At 41.1% G+C, this 22,483-nt stretch overlaps 1 protein-coding gene across 9 annotated transcripts in view; it reads right to left on the bottom strand.

Annotated features, from left to right (window-relative positions):
* The window catches only part of GALNTL6 (polypeptide N-acetylgalactosaminyltransferase like 6), a 935,384-nt gene that overhangs the window by 70,126 nt on the left and 842,775 nt on the right, over window positions 1–22,483 (bottom strand). For all 9 annotated transcript variants that reach the window (XR_012158633.1, XM_073341635.1, XM_073341641.1 and 6 more), the window contains one exon: window positions 6,188–6,305. Coding sequence is in view for 8 of the 9 variants with exons in the window: in XM_073341635.1 (XP_073197736.1) it covers window positions 6,188–6,305 (118 nt within the window). In the remaining variant the exon portion in view is untranslated. The remainder of the gene's footprint in view (window positions 1–6,187; window positions 6,306–22,483) is intronic.

Here is a 22,483-nt window from a genome sequence, read left to right as displayed (position 1 = left end):
TTCCTAGCTCTATCTACACTAACTAAGGAAACTTTGAAAAAAAATCCTCTGAATATTCCTAACATTATTTCAGGGGTACCAGAACTGGGATCTCTGCTGTAAATGGCCACTGGCTGCCACCAGCATTTTAAACACTAGGGTTGAAAGCCTGGCCTCATTAAAATTAGTGGGAGTTTTGCAGTTTGCTTCAACAGGAGCCAAAATTCACCCAGTGTCACTTAGATCTTTTAGAAGGGTGAGAGAACAGTTCTTAAAACAGCAACAGCAGCCAATGACCAGTGTTCACAAGAGCTCCCAATTTGCTTCTGGAGCTGAACCAGTGTTAATTATGTTGGGAAGTTATTGCAAAAATTCCCTAGAAGTTATAAGGCTTCTGAATGGCAAGAATTTACAGTAAAACAGGGGAAAGGAAAGTGAGACAGCATGATATAGTGTACTGAGTGCAGCCTTGGGAACCAGAAACTCCAGAATTCAAATAGCGGATCTATCACCAACTCAGTTCCCTTTACGGTATCATTTAATTACACTGTGTCTACGGTTTATCATCTATAAAATGAAATTATTAAGTATCAGAAGGGTAGCCCTGTTAGTCTGGATCTGTAAAAGTGGCAAAGAGTCCTGTGGCACCTTATAGATTAACAGACGTATTGGCGCATAAGCTTTCGTGGGTGAACACCCACTTCGTCAGATGCATGTAGTGGAAATTCCCAGAGGCAGGTATAAATATGCAAGCAAGAATCAGGCTAGGGATAACGAGGTTAGTTCAATCAGGGAGGATGAGGCCCTCTTCTAGCAGTTGAGGTGTGAATGCCAAGGAAGGAGAAACTGCTTTTGTAGTTGGCTAGCCATTCACAGTCTTTGTTTTATCCTGAGCTGATGGTGTCAAATTTTCAAATGAACTGAAGCCCAGCAGTTTCTTGTTGAAGTCTGGTCCTGAAGTTTTTTTGCTGCAGGAGGCTACCTTTAAATCTGCTATTGTGTGTCCAGGGAGGTTGAAGTGTTCTCCTACAGGTTTTTGTATATTGCCATTCTGAATATCAGATTTGTGTCCATTTATCCTTTTACGTAGGGACTGTCCAGTTTGGCCGATGTACATAGCAGAGGGGCATTGCTGGCACATGATGGAGTAGATTACATTGGTGGACGTACAGGTGAATGAGCCAGTGATGGTGTGGCTGATCTGGTTAGGTCCTGTGATGGTGTCGCTGGTGTAGATATGTGGGCAGAGTTGGCATCGAGGTTTGTTGCATGGATTGGTTCCTGAGTTAGAGTTACTATGGTGTGGTGTGTAGTTGCTGGTGAGAATATGCTTCAGGTTGTCTGTGGGTGAGGACTGGCCTGCCTCCCAAGGCCTGTGAATGTGAAGGATCATTGTCCAGGATGGGTTGTAGATCACTGATGATGCGTTGGAGTGGTTTTAGCTGAGGACTGTATGTGATGGCCAGTGGAGTTCTGTTGGTTTCTTTCTTCGGCTTGACTCGCAGCAGGAGGCTTCTGGGTACACGTCTGGCTCTGTTGACCTGTTTCCTTATTTCCTCTTGAGGGTATCGTAGTTTTGAGAGGTTTCAGAGTGGCAGCCATGTTAGTCTGTATTCGCAAAAAGAAATTGGTTAGTCTCTTAGGTGCCACTAGTACTCCTTTTTCTTTTTGTAGTTTTGAGAATGTTTGGTGAAGATCTTGTAGGTGTTGGTCTCTGTCTGAGGGGTTGGAGCAAATGCAGTTGTACCTCAGTGCTTGGCTGTAGACAATGGATCGTGTGGTGTGTCCGGGATGGAAGCTGGAGGCATGAAGGTAGTCATAGCAGTTGGTGGGTTTTCGGTATAGGGTGGTGTTAACGCGACTGTCACTTATTTGCACCATGGTATCTAGGAAGTGGTCCTCCCGTGTAGATTGGTCTAGGCTGAGGTTGATGGTGGGGTGGAATTCTTCCAGGGTTTCCTTCCCATGGGTCCAGATGATGAAGATGCCATCAGTGTAGCATAGGTAGACAAGAGCTGAGGAAGCATTGTTCAAGGTCAGCCATAAAAATGTTGGCATATTGTGGGGCCATGCAGGTGCTCATAGCGGTACCACTGGTCTGGAGATATATATTGTCGTCAAATTTGAAATAATTTTGTGTGAGGATAAAGTCACAGAACTCAGCAATCAGTTGTGCTGTGGCATCATCAGGGATACTGTTCCTCACAGCTTGTATTCCATCAGTGTGTGGGATGTTTGTGTAGAGAGCCTCTACATCCATGGTGGCTAGGATGGTGTGTTCTAGAAGATCACCAGTGCATTGTAGTTTTCTCAGGAAATCAGTGGCATCACAGAGATAGCTGGGAGTTCTGGTGGCGTAGAGTCTGAGTAGAGAGTCCACATATCCGGACAGTCCTTCAGTGAGAGTACCAATGCCCGAGATGATGGGGAGTCCCGAGATTTCCAGGTTTGTGGATCTTGGGTAGTAGACAGAATAACCGCGGTCGGGGCTCTAAAGGTATGTTGATTTGTTCCTATGTTAGTGTAGGGAGTGTCCTGAGTAGATGGTGCAGTTTCTTAGTGTATTCACAGTGTAACACAGCACTTTCCTACTGGTTACTGAAAAAAGGCATTGTTAATCTGTCCAGTTCCAGCCATTCACTAGCTTGAAAAATATTATCACATGATGAAGAGTATCAGCAGGAGTCTCTATCTTTTTAATTAAAAAATGATCTTGGGGTTACACTGTCAGAAAAACAAAATATATTATTTTTTATTAAAAAAATTAATCTGGAGACTGTCTTCTGAAGACTTAATATGTATAAGACACAAGGCATGGTTCCCTCTCCCCCAGGAGCCACCCATTATGCTGGTATACTCTGATTCTGAAATTTCAGTTAATCAACACGATATCAGAGCTGTGATAACTTCTGCCATCTCTGATGATATTACATGGAGACTGACACTAACAAAAGGGAACCAAGTTGCCTCCTGCAAACCGAGAAACAAGTGTCAGGCAAACTTTAAAAAATCTGAGTGATTACAAAGCCTTATTCAAACTGATTTATAAATAATACATAGGGGTCACTTCATCTGTCACTGAAATTAGAGATGGGCCTGAACCAAACCTCCAGATCTGAACACCCCAAACTATGGGAAAATTCAAATTTGACTCCATATCTTCAACTTTGTGACCTTTAACTGACATGCAGTCAAGTCTGAGGTGAAACCTGACAGTTTAACAACACACAGCAATATTACAGAGCCATTTGGGACAGGAAGTGCAAAGAATGCTGTATCTAGTTGACACTTCAGGGGAAACTGTAGGTAGGCTAAATATAATTACTCAAACTGGCATTTGGCCAGGATATTATCTGTACTCTCATTAAAGATCCCACAGAACTTTTGACAGTCACAAATTGTCAGAATGTCAGGCTTAAATCTCATGCAACAGTTGGCATCTGTGGGACACATCACTCCCTGTAACATCATGTTTTGCAGCTATTAGTTCAATACTGACTTCTAGGGAAAAATATTCCTGATCCTACAAAACGTCTTTGTGCTGAAGTCTTTGTGAATGAGACAGGTTCAGTACCAAACACATACATCATTGCAATTTGCAAATGTTTTGTCCACATGCCGACTGGGCTTGACAATGCTTAGCTGTGAGGAAACCATAACCGCAAGATCATAGATGTAATAGAGGCACAGCAAATCAAATTTAGTATATCAAGTAGTTTTAGAATTTTTATTTTCACTTGTTGGAATGTTTGAGGTTTATTTTGTAGAATTCCTATTTATTCCTGCCCATAGCGCATTGGTGTTGTAATAAATTATCCAATAATGCTCAAAAACTGACCAACTCCAAGGCTGATTTTTGCTTTCAAGATTAATTGGGGCTTATTTTCCAATGTTCCCAATCACGAGTACCAATAGTATCAGACTATGTCTACACTACCACGGTAAGTTGATCTAAGTTACACAACTCAAGCTACATGAATAATGTAGCTGGAGTTGATGTAGCTTAAGTTAACTTACTGTCAGGGGTGAAAGTGAGCTGGTACGGGCCAGTATGGCGTACCAGTAAGAACCGCACCAGCCCATACCCAGCCCACATTAAAGCGCTGGCATGGCAGTCTCCCCAGTAGGTGGCCCTGCTGGTAGGGTCCGTACCAGCAGGGTCACTGACCGGGGGTGGGGTGTTGTGGGGGAGGACTGTCCTTTGCCGTGGCAGCAACATTAAAATGCTGTTGCGGCAAAGGACCCTGCAGAGCTTTAATGTCCCTGCCCCTTTTGCTCCTCCCCACCCCCCGCTGATTGGTGGGGGAGTGGGGCAAAGGGAGCAGCTGCCCTGGGGCTGGTGATTTAAAAGGGCCCAGGGCTCCGGATACTGCTGCCGCTATCGTAGCAGTGGCGTCCGGAGCCCCGGGCCCTTTAAATCAACACAGGAACGCTGGGCAGTGTGGGCCGGGCAGCCTGGAAGGGCTGGCTGGGGGATGCTGACCCCCAACCCCCACCCCTTCTGCCTGAGGCCCCGCCCCAGCCCTGTACCAGTAAGTGTCCTGACTTACTTTCACCCCCTGCTTACTGTGGTGCCTACGCCGCACTGGGTCGATGGGCGAGTGACTCCAGTTGACTTATCTTACTCTTCTCATTTGGGGTGGAGTACCAGGGTTGACCGGAGAGCGATCTGCAGTCGATTTGGCGGGTCTTCACTAGACCCACTAAACTGACCCCCGGTGCATTGATCGCCGGAGTGTCGAGCCAGTAGTAGTGTAGACATAGCCTCACTTAATGACCTATATATCAAAAAGTATTTCTCGGTTGCTTTCTCTTGCTCTGCTGATCTTATTTTTCCTTTCACTATTCCATAGAAAGCAGTGACCTTTCTGCTTTTGTTGAACATCCACAAACAGAAAGTTGTTATTCCTTCTAGTCAAATGCTACAAAATCCTGTTTAATGTTTTTTTTAACGCTAATAAGGAGGGACAAGGAACCTAAGGTAAATATACAATAATGAGATGAATGAGGAGATACGACTGAAATAGGACCCAGTGTGACATAGTTGTTTCCAAAAAATCTGTCGCTAAAACAAAACAGGCTGGGTCAATTTAGTATCTGAACTTCCAGTGCCGTTACTATGGTTTCTACACAAAGAGGAATGGGCTGCATTCCAATTTTATTCTTCACAATGACAAATAACAGGAATATGGGAAATGGTCAAATAAAATCTTATGAGTATACGAGTATACAGAATGCAGAATTGGTGTATCCGAACAACCCGTTCATCCATTTATCTTGTGAGTTTCTCTTGCCCTCCAGTCTTATTTTGCTCTTATATAAAGCTGATTCAAACTAACATGATAGCAACACAGTTATGCAAGTCATTTAGCTGTTCCTAAGAACATCCATTAAAAACAGCCTAGCAGTTGGGAGTACAGACTTGCTAGGTTAGCTTCTGTGCATTTCATTCAATACTTTGTTCTCTCCAGCATTGAAACTCAGATGTAGCTAGGTGTACAATGTAGTCTATGATTTATGTACTATATTTCTTCCATTGTAAATTGGGGTTGTGCTTTGTGGAAGTTTAGAACTAGGCTGGGAAAATCCTGAAGCTAAATGTGAACTGTAATGTTGATGTGTCATTTGACTATTCCCTGCTACAAAGAGAAAGTTATTATGGTGAAGAGGCTAAAAGGCAAAGTCTTTAATTCCTTGGGTACCTTATATTTGAACATAATGCATTACATATTCTAAATTAGGTACATTTGCATACACCTACTTAATGCATACAGGTACCTGATGTGCTTGTGGAAGTTAATATGGCTGCCAACTAGACATGGGCAAATAAGCAACTTAAGCACATAAAAAATGCATGCACACACTCAAAGGACACTTGTGTACATAGGTAGGCATACACAAAAGCAAATATGCAATTAACGTATCATGGGATATTGAAAAACTGGCCTGAAATATGCAATTATTTGACTTTTGTATGGCCTCAGGGATCTATGGCATACATTTTCCACTGAAATTAGTGGAAACTCCTTTATAAAACAAAGGAATATTGTACAGAACGAGGTCTGACTATGGAGCAATACGCAGTATGAATAAAGGCAACACGATGATAAAGCGCATCACAAATCTGGGTTCGGATAACTAAACCCCAAACCTTTAGAGTCATACCAAACAGAGTAAGTAACTATTAAATGGAAGTGACTTGACTTACCTTAAAGGAGATTTCATACTGCTCTCCTCCCCATATTTCTAAGCCTGGATCATAGCCACCCAGCTCCCAAAACCACTTTCGGTCCACAGCAAACAGACCTCCAGCCATAACAGGAGACCTGAGGAATAATTAAAACAAATTGTAAATGACAGGTACCATCATGTCATGCCTGAAAAACGGAGAAGATCAACAATGCCAATTGACAGATAATGATGAGGCTGCTAGCCGTTGTCAGTATATGTTTGTGTGTGTGTGGGGGGGGGGAGGGTGGTGGTGGGGGGATAGATGTCAGGTTGTTTTAAATTGCTGGAGAAAGGTGGATCCTAGATCAAAGTTTCATGACTAATCTCTCAGAAATCATCATCTAGAGCTACTTTATCCCATGATGTTTAGATACTACTGTAGCTGAGAGCTATTTTATGAAGAAAAATATAGCGTGGGAGAACATGGCAGACATCTTTTACAAATAAGTTTTATTATTAATCAATTCAGCTATATTTGCTAAATCAGGATTTTTTTTGTTCGTAGGAAAAGGACTCAGGAAACATGCAAAAGTGCTTCATGTAATTCCCATATTCCATATGAAGTTATGCACTTTTGAACCTTCCCATCCCTTCCCACCATTAATATGTGAGCAAAACAGGTTAGTTCATTTCAGTTTCACAGTTGCTCTCTTAAAGAGAACAGAACAGTGAAGGGGGCTGGCTGCAGAGCAGTGACAGTGGTTAGGAGCAAAACATCTGCTTGAAATTAGTCCCACATTGATAATTTACCTCTCAGGCGAATACCTCAATTTTTGTGGGGGTGAATATTCACATGAATACATTAACTGAATTTTCATTAACTGTTTTCTCACTCCTTTGTATTCACTTTCCATAGATGACAGAGCAAATGAGTTTACAGGAGGAAAGTTTTAAGTTAATATTAGAGAACATTCATGGAAAAGTGAGTTTTAAATTCACAAACATGAGTATTTGTACTGGAAATCTGACAGTAAGAGTTATAACTCATCTAGTCAAGGAGCAGAGATCCCGATTCTCCAGTGTGTCTGAGCGCATAGGCAGTCACAGGGAATCAGCACTGACTCCCAGTCCCTGGCCACTGAGCCATTGTGGAAGTTAGAGTAGAAGGGGCCTTACTCTTACTTGTGTTAGATGTGTGAGCTCAGATCATATCCCAGCATGGCATCACGTGTAGTGGAACTCTGATCCATCATAATCCCCTTTTACTTCATTCTTCCCCACAGAGCACTTTCCCTCCCTCTTATGCCATGGCAGGAAGAGCTTTACAGTGGCAGAGCATCCCCCTACACATGGTATTCTGAAAGCATAATAGGAAATGATTCTCTCCTCTACGTTACAGATAATGAACACAGGATGGATAGAGGTTTTATCTCTTGCTTCCGCTAAACAGTTTGTTTTTGTGCAGTGTTTAATTCTTAAGATTAAATTACATTGTGTATTAATTATTCTGTAAATGATAAGAAGTTGTAGTGGGAAGCCCTCTTTTTTAAAGGATAAAAAGTAAGGTATTTCCCCAGACAGCCCGTTTTTCAAAGTAGTTAGTAGCTCTTTTTCAAAAAAGATTCAATAGTTAGCTGGCGAAGCCACAGCCTATAACATACTCTGAATATAAATGGGCTTTTTACTTTTATTGACTTTTTGTACCTCAAATATTGACTGACTGTCCCACAAATGAATAAATCCAGTGAAATCCTATTAGAAACCTTCCTCTGGGGTTTTTCACTGCTATAATACATTTTCAACTCCAACCAAAAGTAATTCTAATTACAACAGGTCCCTTGTGACTTCAGGTTCAAAATAATCAAAACACAATGTCCACTTAGAAAGTGGAACTTGCATGAAGGAAGCTTATAACTCGATCTTTACAAGCATGTGAAATGGAGCCTCAGAAATCACTGGGGGGCACACAGGCTCTTTAGTGCTTTTATTCAGGTGTTTTTCATGACCATTCCTCTGGACACAGTGAAAAAGGCAGCCCCCCACAGGCCCCGATTCAAAGAAGCCAATCAGATTTCATTTGTCTAATTAGGGACTTCACGTTGGGAAACAATTGGCAGGCATTTACTGTACAAATGATACTGTGCAGCAAAAGCTTATATACAGACTTTACACCTATAACATAGGATAAAACTTGCTTATTTCGTAGATGCTGGTTCATTAAAATTCACAACATTTATTATAATTAGGCAAACTATTAAGAAAGAGACTGGAACAGCAACCTTGCACACTCAGTCATTAGAGGGCTGAAGTGATAGTCTGGACAATTTTTTTCCGTTCAACTGTAATTCCTGGAGCTGAAGCCAATTGGTATGGTTTCTCTTACTGTTTCCAATCATGACCCCTGGTTGGACAGTTTCATATGTGGTAATGGGTTTGGTATAAACATCTATATAGACTGATAGCTTAGTGTGCTAACTAATCTAGTTATACGGGCATCTCTGCAGGACATCCCTAACATCATGCATTAGGCTTGCTTTTGTCTCCCATCTCTTCTGGGAGTAATTGTGATACACTACACCCCAGGGGAGCAAGATGCTGAATGCATATGAAGTTATGAGAATTGTGTTGTATGATTGTCACTAAAATATGGGAAGTGCCCAGAGACTAGCCCCCCAAAGACAGGGGGATAACCAACCCTCAGGCGGGTGTCGAACAATTGTCAACTGCCATTGTCCAGCAAGGGAGTTACAATTCAATGACTCACTTGCACAAGGCCACGCTAGGGGAATTGCTCAACCTTGCTCAGTAATTCAGCAATGCTCACCAGACATGCCTGGACTTGTGTTCTCCAAGCATATAGACCAGGGGTGGGCAAAATATGGCCCGCAGGCAGAATCCAGCCCATCTAAAATTTGTCTGCCTGCCATGACTAATATTTCTGTCTGGACTCCTCTGCCCCCTTGTGATCTCTGAGTCCGGGCTGCTGAAAGTCCCCCAGCATAGTGGGGCGTTCAGGCAGGCTGCCTGCCAGCTGTGGCCCCATGCAGCACCCAGAGTGGCTGCAGCCGGTTGCTGCTGGCATGTCTCCGTGCGTCAATGGCAGGGGGAGGGAGGCGGCTCCACACTTCTGCCCCCACTCCCAGCACCATCCTCACAGCTCCCATTGGCCAGAAACTGGCCAATGGGAGCCGTGGTGGTGGTGCTTGCGGGTGCTGGCAGTGCATGGCGACCCTCTGCCCCTCTTTCCCCACAAGGGGTGCGCAGAGATGTGCCAGCAGGCTGCAGCTGCTTCCGGGAGCAGCATGGGGCTATGGCAAGCAGGCAGCCTGCCTGAGCCTTGCTGTGCTGCTGGCCGGGAGCCGCCTGTACCCCTCACCCTCTCCTGCACCAGCCCTGAGCTCCCTTCTGTACTCAAACTCCCTCCCAGACCGCACACCCCCTCCATTAATATAGTAGAAATGTGCGGCCCATGACTACTTACCAAAATTTGTGGAGTGGCCCCCCCTCAAAAATTATTGCCCACCCCTGACATAGACGAAGGGTAAAAAACAGAACACAGTGGGCATATGCTTGGCCTTTTCTCCTCCCCTGACCTAAGCTGCAAGCAACAAGAATGCTCGGAAGACTGAAGGCTCCAACAGAGGAGACTGGCCCAAGTTTAAGAGACAAGCCTGTATATTAAGGACTGTAAGATCCAGTAGGGTGGGAACATTGCTCCATCTTAATACTGTCTAGTGTGATAAGGGTTAAGGTTTAGACTGCGTGCTTATATTTTCTTTTCTGCTGGTAACCACTCTGACTTTTTGCCTATCACTTAGAATCACTTAAAATCTTTCCTTTGTAATCATTACACTTGTTTTACTGTTTATCTTTACCAGTGAGTTTGCCTGAAGTTTTTGGAAAATCTGCTCAGGTTTACAAAGGCTGGTGTATATCCACTTTCCATTGATGAAGTGGTGAACTTGCATTGTTCAAGAAAGGGTCTTGAGCATGGTATATTTCTGAGGTAGAAGGCTGCGAGCTGGGGCGATTTGGCTGGTGCCTTTTTCTGCGTGTTTCATGAGTGGCTCAGGGAGAATTCATTGATTTTTTTGCTGGGTGTGGGGCTCCACATGCTATTGTGCTGAGTGATAACAGGGCCTGGAGGGGTTTGCTGCTTGTCACTAGCAAAGCATTGTGAGAGACAGCCCAGGCTGGAGAGATAAGGGGGCGCCATGGTCCCAGGTTGCACCCCAGGGATACTGTCACAGTAATATTTTCTTATCCCATCTTTTTTGAGACAAATTCCAGTTACCTAAGCTCACATTTGAATACTTCATCCAGCAGAATTTGGTCCATCAGCTCTAAGAACCAGATCATTACACACATAAAGGTTTTTCTCTGAATCTGCATCAGAGTCTGTGTCCAACTAGCCACATTCAAGTCCTAAAAAAGTTCTGCCCCTTAATGGTAGGAGATAGCGAGTGAGTAAGACTGGTCTGAAGTGTGGAGAAATGACCAGTCCTGTGCTTTTCTCTTTGATTTTGGCCTTTTAGAATATTTGGATGTCTTGTTTTTTTTCATGGTTGAGGAGAAATGGGAAGACAGTCTTGGCACCTCTTGTGGCTGAAATATGATTTGCATTTGGACTTTGCAATCCTTGCCCTACTCCAATATAAGTAGAAGGATCTGGAGCCTGAGGATTCATGATATGCCCATTTGGTAGGGGAGTAGGAAGCAATGACTTATGGCTAATAAAGGGAGAGATCCCTGACTGCTTTCCTAGCATGGACAGTAATAAATTTAAAAGCTTATAGAAGAATCTTCCAGACCAGGGGGATTCTGGGGAACCCAGAAGTCTCCCATACTTTGAAAAACATTGCTCCTTCTCTTCTAACTCTGCAGAGATAGACAGGTGCACATTGTGGCTCTCTCTTCTCTTGGTGGAGCCACTTTAGCACACCAAAGCGTATCTCTGTTGACCTCTGCCCTGGGGAGCAGGAGTGGGATGACCTGTTCTCTACATGTGCCTGCTCTCCTGATGGTGCATCACCTTTCCTTGCCTGCAGAAGAGTATCTTATAAATGCAAGATGACTTGTATTAGGATTAATAATATTCCTCCTAATTATGCATTAATGTAAGAAGAAACTATGATGATTCTTCTTCATGGAAAAGACCAGAATTATTTACTAAGGTCTTACGTACATCAGACAAAAATCTGCCTCTGGCATCATTCTATGCATTAAGTAAATGCAAAAATGTAAAAAATGATGTTTCATTGCGATTAGAATGGAACATAGGGCATTCATATAATACCACATGCCATGTAGCACAGATGCTGGAGTCCAAGATTAGCAATGAAGTGGTTAACCTTCTTTCCAGGCCTCTTTCTGAAGCCTGGTAGGTTTATAATTGTATCACATTGCATTCATTTAGAGCACTTATTTTTTTCCTGAGAGAGATTCACCAGTACCAGACATCGAAGTTCTACTAAGGTCTAACCAGAGCCTAAGATCTCATTTGTTTTTGTTTGTTTGTTTATCATATTTTTATACAAAAAAATTCTGCTCACTAAGTTTGCTGATTTAATTTGGTTCTCACTACCATCAGACTTTTGTACAGTAATTCTTATATCCTCACTATGAATCTTTCATTGTTGCTTTAATGTTCATTCTCCCATTCTCTCCCTATTTTTGCATTAACAGTATGAGTAATTTATTAGTGAAAGTATTTTAGAGCCACTGTCAAACTTAGACTAACTTTAAAACAATTTATATTTTGTATAAAGCCCATGAAACAATCATATAGTCTTCATTATTTTATCCCTACCCTTTCCATTGCTAATCAGGCAAATTCTAGTGTACAAACAGGAACTCTTTTCTGATCAGTGACCTGACTCTGTGTGTCTCTAGCTATTGCAGTAATATATCCCATCACCAGACATAACTAAGACTTACATTTTAACTTAGGCCTAGTAAACCCAAATTGACTACCCAGAATTCTGCTGCTTAAGGTCTCAATTCTGCACTGGGATCTCAAGTTTAAGCATGTGCTTGTTGAATTGAGGCCCTAATGAGGATCCACACACTTTTGCAGGGTCAGGGCCCCATTTATTTTTCCTGGCTGTTTCATTCATGGATACCATATCTGCCGCCAATGACCATTTGTCACTATGGGAGAAATTCTCCTGTCACACTTTGAATTGTGACATCACTGAACAGAGTTTTTAGGATGCAATCTATAAAGGAGAGATCTTACTTCTATAAACTTACAAGTTGTCATTATAGATGGTGGAAATATGATAATAATGTAACATGATTTTAAAAATGTAACAACAAATTTTTTATATTATCTAACAGTTTCTGTAACACTCTAGTGTCTTTCATTATTTATGGCTCCACGCAGTCTGACCATCTTGCAACCTTCCCTCTCATACCGTCATCTCAATAATTTGGGTAAATGCATTTTTTTTTTTAAAGCTGCAGCTGTAACATCAATTCCATTTCAAGAGTATGCCCTATGTTTCAACCTGTAGCAAATTTTCAGTCCAATGAACTCTCTTTCCTCTTATTTCATGACTTTGTTCATTTCACAACAATAAGTTCCAGGGTGGAACATAACAAATATATTCTGAAAGTCAAAGCATAAATGGTGTCAGTGTCTGTTATATCTTCTGACTGTGTCTTGGAAACAATAACCTCAAAGAATTCTACTAGAAGTTAATAGACTGTCACGAAGCATGTCAACTGTGCAAGGTAAGAAGCTACCATAAGTTCAGTGTGCTGCCAAGTCCCATAAATGAGATTGGAAGATGCAATTTTGAGGGATTTAAGCAGCCTAAAACCTCCCTTACTGACTCTTGATGAAGGAAGATGCCGTGCAAGGGATGAGATGGAAGTCCATTCTGCGTGACACACAGCTACATCATAGCCATGGGAAACTGGTGCTGCCAGCGCCACCCAGTCCCACTCCATAAGTGGCTGCACATCAACTCACCAAGTCAGTGTTTTCTGACACCCATAAGTAACACACTATGTACAGTCAAAGCAATAGACACAGTACATTTCCTGCCCTCCTTTCTCATCTTCTGGATGAGTAAAACTGAGGTCCTGATCACTTGAGGGGACGTAAAGTCCCATAGCAATTTTCACACGAGCAAGTGTGTGTGATGTGGGATGGGGAGTGGCGGAGGGGGAGCGGGGGGGAAAGCGGTGATAGCCCCTTTTTATTGGACCAAATTCTAATTTCTGTACTTCTGGTTTGTGTAATTGTATTCTATCTACTTAGACTCCCTCTGTAATTTTAGAGGGCTTTAATATTCTGCACGGCCTAACCTGGCCTACCATTGTGTAATGGTATTGTCACTGTTAAACAGCTGCCATGTTTCAATGCTGCTTTTCATTAATAGGGGAAACATTTCCATTTATCTCTCTGTTGAATTCATCACATCTATCTACAGTATCAACAGCTTTAAGCTCAAAGCCATCCTCTAGAGGCAAGACACAAAAGATTAAATACCTGAAGAAACCAGGGGTAAGATACTCATGTCTGCTCTGGCCCCCTCTAAGAGGCACAGCAGAAAATCTCACCTTATTTTGCTACCATTGTCTAAACTATGTTTTGCTGAATGTTACCTTGAATTTTTTAAAAAATTTTTAAATGTTTCATTTAGCTTAAATAAAAATAATACTGTTAACATACCATAAAATGGCTATAAACCTATAGTGATAAATATCCTTCTAATTATTAATTCGTATTTTAATTCATCCCTAAAGTAGCATTTTGATATTAAATATAAATCATCCTTTCTGTACATGGATGCAATTAGGTAAGAAACACAAGGACTGATTCTCATCACACTGATCTTACACTCGTGTTATTCCATCAACCACAATGGAGTTACTGTCATGCCTAACACTGCCTAATTCTAATTTGGACCCTTCAATGCATCCTCATCATTGTTCCCTTCTCCTTCAATTTAATAGTTGAGTTCCATTAATTCTCACTATAAAATAATGCTTTTTTGGTGAATTTCATACTTGTGAAAAGATGCTGCTATAATAGCCTTTAAGACTGGATACCTCTAGGAGCAGGATCTGGAGGGGACACACAGCAGCCACACACACTTTCCTATAGTACCCTTGCCACTGTGCCTCAGACTTGACCTGGAAGATACACCACTAAGAGCGGGAAGGTAGCTCAGTTTCCATACCCATATAATCGATTGCGTCTCTACTAAGACTGCCAACAAGAGTTCATATTGGTGCCAGTTGTGGCATAAACTTGCCCACTAGGAACAGAACTGAATAAACATGATAAAACTCTGCATTTATACAGTGACTTTCATCTACGACTATTAAAGTACTTTACAAACATCAATTAATTTAATCCATGATAGCTTTGTGAGCTGTTATATCAAACAAGTACATTTTAAAGTAAACATTAAATAACATTGTGGTCACTTTGGCATTTCAATAAATACTTTGGTATTATAAACACTAAGAAACTAGGAATTCTCTTACCTAACCTATCATTTATATTCAATAGAACACTGCTGCAATGTATAAAAGTCAAGCTTACGTTTCTTTAATTAGAATTTAATGAAAATCTAATTATACATATATAACTCATGTAGACATGTATATATGATACACGCACACACACACAGTAAAAGCAATGAAAAAGCAAGCTTAAATATATGTATTCATATGCACGTGTGTATATTAGTATTTTTAAGGAACTGTAAAAGCAATAACTCAAAAAACTCTAACTGATCTAACATGAATGTCAGTCCATCCTCCTGCTCCACCAAAAGCAGTGTGTGTAAAGAAGAGAAGAAAGTCCTTGAGGTGTGAGTTATAAATATTTTAAAGTCTTGTTTTAAACCAGGCTTCTTTGTATATTTTTCCTAGCATGGAGCCCACAGTGGATAAACTTTTAAGTTATACTTTCAGTTAGCATAAAAGATACCTGACAAAATCATACCTTGCAGTTGAACCACAACAAGAAATCTAAATATAAAGTATGGAGCATTTTTTTTAAGTGAAAACTGGACTTGGATCCTGGCTCCTCTTAATTTAAAATACATTTTTTTTCATATATTCATAGATATTTAGGTCAGAAGGGACCATTATGATCATCTAGTCTGACCACCTGCACAACGCAGGCCACAGAATTTCACCCACCACTTTTTAATCAATGGAAGTCATTTGTCAGGGTTGTTCTCTGTGAAAATAATCAGCTTTGAAAATTAAAGAAAATTCCATCTGAGGCAAAATATTGCACACTGTCCAAAACCGAGAACCTACATTTAGGCCTCTTTTTGAAAGGGTTCAGTGTGAGGCATGTCTGAAACTAAACAGCTCTTTTTGAAAAAGATACAATCTTCCTCATCTTGTCAGAAGGAAAAACTATGTTAGATTTTGCTTTAAAAGCTGACTCAAGGTCAAAAAGCCAGCAGAGAGATTCTGGGTAGGCATTCTTCATAGCCACAGAATCTCAGAAGCCTGGCAAGTTGCCCTTCTTTGTTCATGTAAAAATCCAATTATTTACATTATGAAAGGGGACTCCATAGGTCAATAGGAGGCACAAATGAGGGTCATGGTGCAACTACAAGTCTCTTCTCTATTCCCTGAGGGGTACATTGAGCTGGAATTTTAAAGCTAGGCCAATGTTCTGCCTTAGAATAAATCTTGTTTTTTTTAACAGGAATAAAGCTGTTCTAGCTAACAAGGGAGTCTATAGCTATAACAAGTGGTACTTTACGCCAAACTGACATCTTAATAGAGATTAAACTTCTACCTTCAAATGAAAAGCAAGGCCAGCTATATATCATCTAGGTCAGTGTTTCCCAAACTTGGACACTGCTTGTTCAGGGAAATTCCCTGGCGGGCCGGGCTGGTTTGCTTACCTGCCGCGTCCGCAGGTTTGGCCGATCGCGGCTCCCACTGGCTGCGGTTCACCGCTGCAGGCCAATGGGGGCTGCGGCAAGCGACATGGGCCAAGGTTGTACAGTAACTAACACCACCTTACCAGTCCTAAGGAATAACGATAGTTCAATATATTCCGTCAATATATTCAAGCAAATGCACTAAGAATATACAGGGATAGTCGGGCAACAGAATTAATATCCGTTCACAATATGTACCCTCTTTGTAGACAGTAAATGAATAAATCAGAGAACTATCTTCCTTGTCCAAGGCCTACTTTTGCTTTGTTTGTGTTCTCAGTAGTTTCATAAGCAAAGCAAACAAACATTTTGAGATTCTCTGTTAAAGATGGCTGTATGTACAGATGATCTACTTCTGATCCATGAGTATGCTTTAGGTGTGGGCTAGCTTCATATGACTTTTCTCAACTCCCAAGGACTCCATACTTAGTAGTGTTCTCCTTCGCTCCCCTAAAATGTTTGAAGATAAATTATTATAACAGGTTCAATCAGCATGGAGAGTTTATTACTGAGTCATTCTTAATTAGTTTACTCCTTTAAAAATGCTAATACTACAAATGTAATATGTTATGAATTTATCCTTCAGATAAATACATGGACCAGATTCTGAGCTATGCCTCTCAGGGAGGTGCAGCACAAGGGGAACAGCCCAAAAAAGTGACTTTACATCTGTATGTAAATGTGACGTTTCACCCCCAGAATTCTAGGCTGCTCCAGGGCAGGCATGTCTGCTCCCCACATCCATCAATGGGCTTCTCTATAGATCAAAAGACTATGAGCTTAAAATTCTCCAGCCACACTCTGTCCCACCTTGCTGCTTCATAGACCAAAAGAGATTGAGCACAAAGAGATCCAGCCATGCCCCCTCCTACTCCTGGCATATTCCCTGTGCTGCAGATAGGCCAGCATAAGGCTGCCTAAGCTAGATCTACATGACACCAGTACTGGACCTATTCACAGAATGTTGTTTAAGATAGCTTGAAGGATCCTTTAGGGCAGTTAAAGCCACTGTAAAGGAGACGCAGTGACATGAAGAATTTGGTCCCGTTATTTTTCAGAGTACCGTCCATCCTAGAAACCCTATTAGAAGAAATGCTCTGAAAGACAGAGAGATTTGAATGACAAAACTCAAATACTCAATGAAATAGAAACACTTTCCCCACGCCAAACTCTCCTCCTCCCCAGTATTCAGACCTAGCGTCTCATTGCAAACCAAGGCTTTATATGTATGACAGTGAATATTATAGGGTGCAAATGTGTCAAGTCTATGCTTAGTTGACCAAAGCAGAACGATGACAAGGGTTTTATTCCCTCGCACAAGATCATCTTGAATAATGGAGATTTTTAAAAAGAAGCCACACAGTTACAATATGCCGCTCCTTTTCTTTAGAGAAATCCTTTCAAATGCTGCTGCTGGGCACACATTTGGATGGAATCAGCTTTTTCTTCAGGCTCCCTTGAACATGCACACAGTGATACTGATTCAAGCAGACGGGGCCTTACACTTTGCTAAGCAGATGAGACACACCGTTAATGATATGGCCTGTGATCTGCCATGGAGCAGAGGATGTGGATGAATATTATTCCTTTGATCAACCTATCCATAGTACTGTCAGCAACTGCACCCACACTCCCCCCTACTGCCCTAATCCAGGCTTCAGGAATGGGCATAAAAGGTAATTTTAATATTTCATTTACTCTAGTCTTTGGGGATTAATATGGAAGTCTACAGCAATTACATGGTGGCGAGGATGAAGACCAAAGCCTACGTAGCTTCACGTCTGTGCTACATAAAGCAGGTCATCCAGTTACCAGTGGACAGCAATTTTCAGAGAATGCTGTAATTAGATTGTGAAAAGCCAGCAAACACCATGAACTGAAGAGGCAGATATGTGGCCAAATGTAATTTGGGCTCCTGAAATGTACTCTTAGCCTCATCCTTGCTATTTATTAAAGCTTTATAATATACTATGTTACACTATAATGGAAGGTAATGGGAAAGCAGGCATACCCTATTATGGAGGGTAACAGGGAGGCAGGCAGTTAACTATAATGAAATTAGATTCCTCCTTGCCTGCACCAGAAGCACAATGACATTTTCTTGTAAAAGCTGTGAAAGCAGTTTGTCAAAAATGGAATTGACAGAAAAACACTGGAATCCACTTCACAGTGAAGGATGAAGGAGCTGAAAGCTGATGAGATTGAGCACTTTGTTGTCCCATAGTAGTGTCTGCTTTTAATTTGATGTTGTTGTAAAGATGGGCAGGCACTGCTGTGGAAACCAAAGGAAATGAACCTTCCTTTTTATCACTCCACAAAAAGGGGAATTGTTTTCTCATTCCTAGTGAATCAAAAGGAAAAAAACAACCCAAAAACCCCAAACAAACAATTCCCATCTCCATGATAATAAAAATAAAATGAAAACCAGGCATAGGGACATCTCTCTACACTTGCATAGCTCATTTGTTATATATTAAGAATCCAGGAAAATGTGTCTTACCAATATTATATGTTAGAGAGAGAGAGAGAGAATCCATATTTTGATCTATGTATAAGAATACCTCAGAGTTTTAACTTCAGGATCCTGAGGTATTTCTGAAAGGTTTCCATTACCTTATTTTGTTCCTTCACTTAAATAATGATAACAAGTGTCTGATTTTTAGAATTCAGATGTGAATTTGTCATTCCCTATAATAATATACAGTAACTGATAACAAAACGTTCCGATGGCAAAACAAAATCTTAAACAGCGGTTGCCATTAGAAAGTAAAAATTTACCAGTGGAGATACCACAGCTATCTCCTATTCTAAGTGTAGGGAAATAACACAGTGGCAGAGATATAGTTGCTACATTATTTATTGGTAACTGTCACTTTTTAAATGTGACTGTGATGCTGTCTCACAGGTTGCGAGCAGACTAATTCACTCACATGGTAATAGAAATCAAAGGAACATTAAAAGGTCATGGTGTGTTCAAACGGATTCACTTGTAAGATATAACTGTAGTGTGAAGCTTGGCTATGTCCTCTTGTTTATTTGCTATTATGCACGTCCGATAATAAATAACCCTAGATCAAAAGGTACATTAGTGTGAGAATGAGAATTTACTTAGGGTGCAGAACTTCATGAATACTAATGAAGGATACTTGAATTGTTTCCACTTATCCATCCCTATTGTAATGAATGGCCGGCAATTACATTATATATATTACTGTAACTGGATTACTTGTGTATGCATATGAAGTAGAATGTTAATTTCAAAGCAAGCTTTGTTTCATGTTCAACACTGGACATTCACAGGTCAATTGGCCACTGCTACTCATCAAAACCCACCTGGGTGGAGATACCTGTCAGCTAGTTTGCTGTGAGCTAGATCTATAAATACTGGTTTAAGGGAATAATCCTTCATCTCTGAACTGCTTGGATTGTGATGGGGGGAATCCATAGTGATTGACTGAGGTCCCCAAAGGCATTTTGGGAAGCCTTGAGAGACTTATGGAAAACTAGCAGATTACTACAGCACTGCTTACAAACTTTAATTGCTCAGACACTGTGACAGTGACTACCATAGATCTAAAATTCAGAATATAGAGATTCTGATTCTAAACCTAAAGATCTTGGGAAGTTGGGACTAGACCTTCAGATGGTTGGGACTAGACCTTCAAGCACACACACTTGCTCTATCTCTCTAGTGTACATACACACACACACACATTGCAATTCTATCTACATAGTTAAGTCAAGTGTGTTAGTCTACATGTCTTTTTAGATGGTAGAAGCTAATGTAGCAAAGTAAAGTCAGCAGAGTTATGCTATGGATCTGGCCCTTGAAGACCAGATAATGATGAAGAGGAGTTTGCAATAATTTTCTGGCATGCTGGGTAGCTCTGGCACAGGCTACTATGAAAATTAACTGAAATGAAGCATGTCAGTCTAAGAAATGACAAGAATAGCACCTACATACTGCATCATCGGTATCCGATGAAGTGAGCTGTAGCTCACGAAAGCTTATGCTCAAATAAATATGTTAGTCTCTAAGGTGCCACAAGTACTCCTTTTCTTATACTGCATCATAACTGCCCTATATGTAGTGGAATATCTACAGCACATCCATAGTGAAATCTCTGCAAGGAATGCTGGGAACCGTAAACAATAATTAAGAAACCATACTACAAATTTATTGTAGCTTATTAAACCTCAAACCTCAATGTGTGTTCCTGTGTAGGAGCACAATGCAATGCTAGACTGCTATATAAATTCAGTAGTATTTGCAGAAGATATAATCTTTTTTGTGATTTAGCTAGACAAATAATATATAGCTAAAATAAATATAGATTTCTTTTAGCAAATGTTTGAAGAGCAGGGAAAATTGTGGGCAACCTGTTATCCTGATTCATTTCCAACTAATCCATTAGTGAAAGCCCCATTACTTGGGACATTTAAAACAAGACTTTTTTTTTCTTTTTTTTAAAGAAAGCAATCCTGTACAGAGCAATCAAGCATTAGCAGGGAAATGGACTGGATGATAATAGATCTTTTAAAACCAACTTACAAGGTTCTATAACTATTGTAGATACAAAAAGAACAAGAAGAGAAAATGTTTGTGTAGTAACAAGTTGGCCAGGGAAACTCCAGTTTCCATCACTGTTAGAGCTGGCTTTACAGTCACCACTGGACTACAGGTCACACACCAGGTCTCCTCCATCAAGGTCAAATCCTACATTATAACTGAGTAGCCCTCAATTTGACTGCCCAGTTGTTGAAAGGTAGGGCTCTGTAAGGAAGGGATACTCAGAGGCAGCAGTTAAGAACATTATTTTATAGAGAACACCAAATGTGGTAGGTTTTTCTAACAGGGCACCCTAAGGAAATATTTCTGATACTGGTGCAAAGATAGTAGTAATAGCTCTTGTAAAGTCCAGGAATCAGATTTAGAGCTGCACACACTTAAACCAAGTCTGAATGTAACTCCAGCCCTTTCTAATGCTTAGACTTCACGCAGGGCTTCAATCTGAGCCTCAGTTACTTCACAGTCTAAAATGGTACCACAGCCATCACACAGTATAAATGCAGGAAGTATAGACTGGCGTCATAGCTTATATAGTTTAACTCTTCTGGGCAGTCAAACTCCTCAGGCTACCTGACACAATTTAATCCTCCAGGCACTCACATCATCACCATTTTTACTTTTCTGCGCCACATCCTTACTGTTCCTATTGCTCAAAGTGTAGTAGGTTCTATAGTGACAACTGCATGGGTCGGAAGGTGTTGGAGTTAGGAGCTGTTAGCTGAGGAAAAACTGTATCTTCCAGAAGGGCAAAAGTCTTCTTTGGGACCCTAAAGGATTTCCTCTCTAAGGGGAACAGTAAGTTCCACGAGCTCATTCTACCCTTGTTATGTCCCACTCCCAAACACCTATGGAATGGCAGTGGTGCAAGCAGATCTTTTTAACTTCTGGATTTTGGAAGGGGAGTTCTACCTTTCTGCACTTTTCCCTATACTTCTGAGGGCCGCAGACACCTCTTGCTTTTTTGATTAGCTGCTAAAATTTGTATATTTTTGCCTGCCACTGGAGACATCTATCTTTCTTTGTTGGGATAGGGGGCACCTGGCTGGCTAGTCTACACTGGCAACCCATATGGGCTGATCTACACTGGCAATGCTAAAGCACTGCTGTGGCAGCGTAAAAAACCCCACCTCCACGGGGGGCATAGCTCCCAGTGCTGGGGCACTGTTTACACTGGCGCTTTCAGCACTGGAACTTGCTGCACTCAGGGGTGTGTTTTTCACACCTTTGAGCAAGAAAGGTGCAGCACTGTTCATTGGCAGTGTCGACAAGCGCTAGGACTTCCTTCTCTCTTCCTGGATTGGGCAAGACTTCAGGAAGTGAGTGCAGCAAACAACAAGTTCCCCCACTCCTGCTCAGGAATATCAAGACCTGGGTGAGCGGGAGGGGAGAGTGTTGCAACTGGAGAAAGAAAGAACAAGAGCTATAAGAGGTTTTCAGTAAGTTTCAATAACCATTTTGATAATCATTTTGGGGAAAAACTGAAAATGGTAAATTTGAACACGTCAAAATTAAGTCCTATACACTTCATATTTTTTCACAAAAAATATATTTTTATTTTTGACCAGCTCTAGTATCAATTTGTAAATATTGGCTGATTGTTTTAAAATTTTCAGCTTCCTTGTTTTCAAATGTTTTACACATTGCTCACTAGTCAAGATTTGTTGGATCACATGGTATTGATTTTTCTCTCTTAAGCTTATTAAGAAAGAGAGCACAGAATGTTGAATGCTAAAAATGCACATCTGGTACAAATTCATGCCATTTTTGAAATTAGCAGACATTTTCAAGAATACTTGGTAGGTGTCTATATCCTGTAAAGAACAAATGGCATGAC

The sequence above is a fragment of the Lepidochelys kempii genome, chromosome 4, assembly GCF_965140265.1.
Source record: "Lepidochelys kempii isolate rLepKem1 chromosome 4, rLepKem1.hap2, whole genome shotgun sequence".
NCBI classification, from domain to species: domain Eukaryota; kingdom Metazoa; phylum Chordata; order Testudines; family Cheloniidae; genus Lepidochelys; species Lepidochelys kempii.
This window is presented reverse-complemented; position numbering and strand designations above follow the sequence as displayed.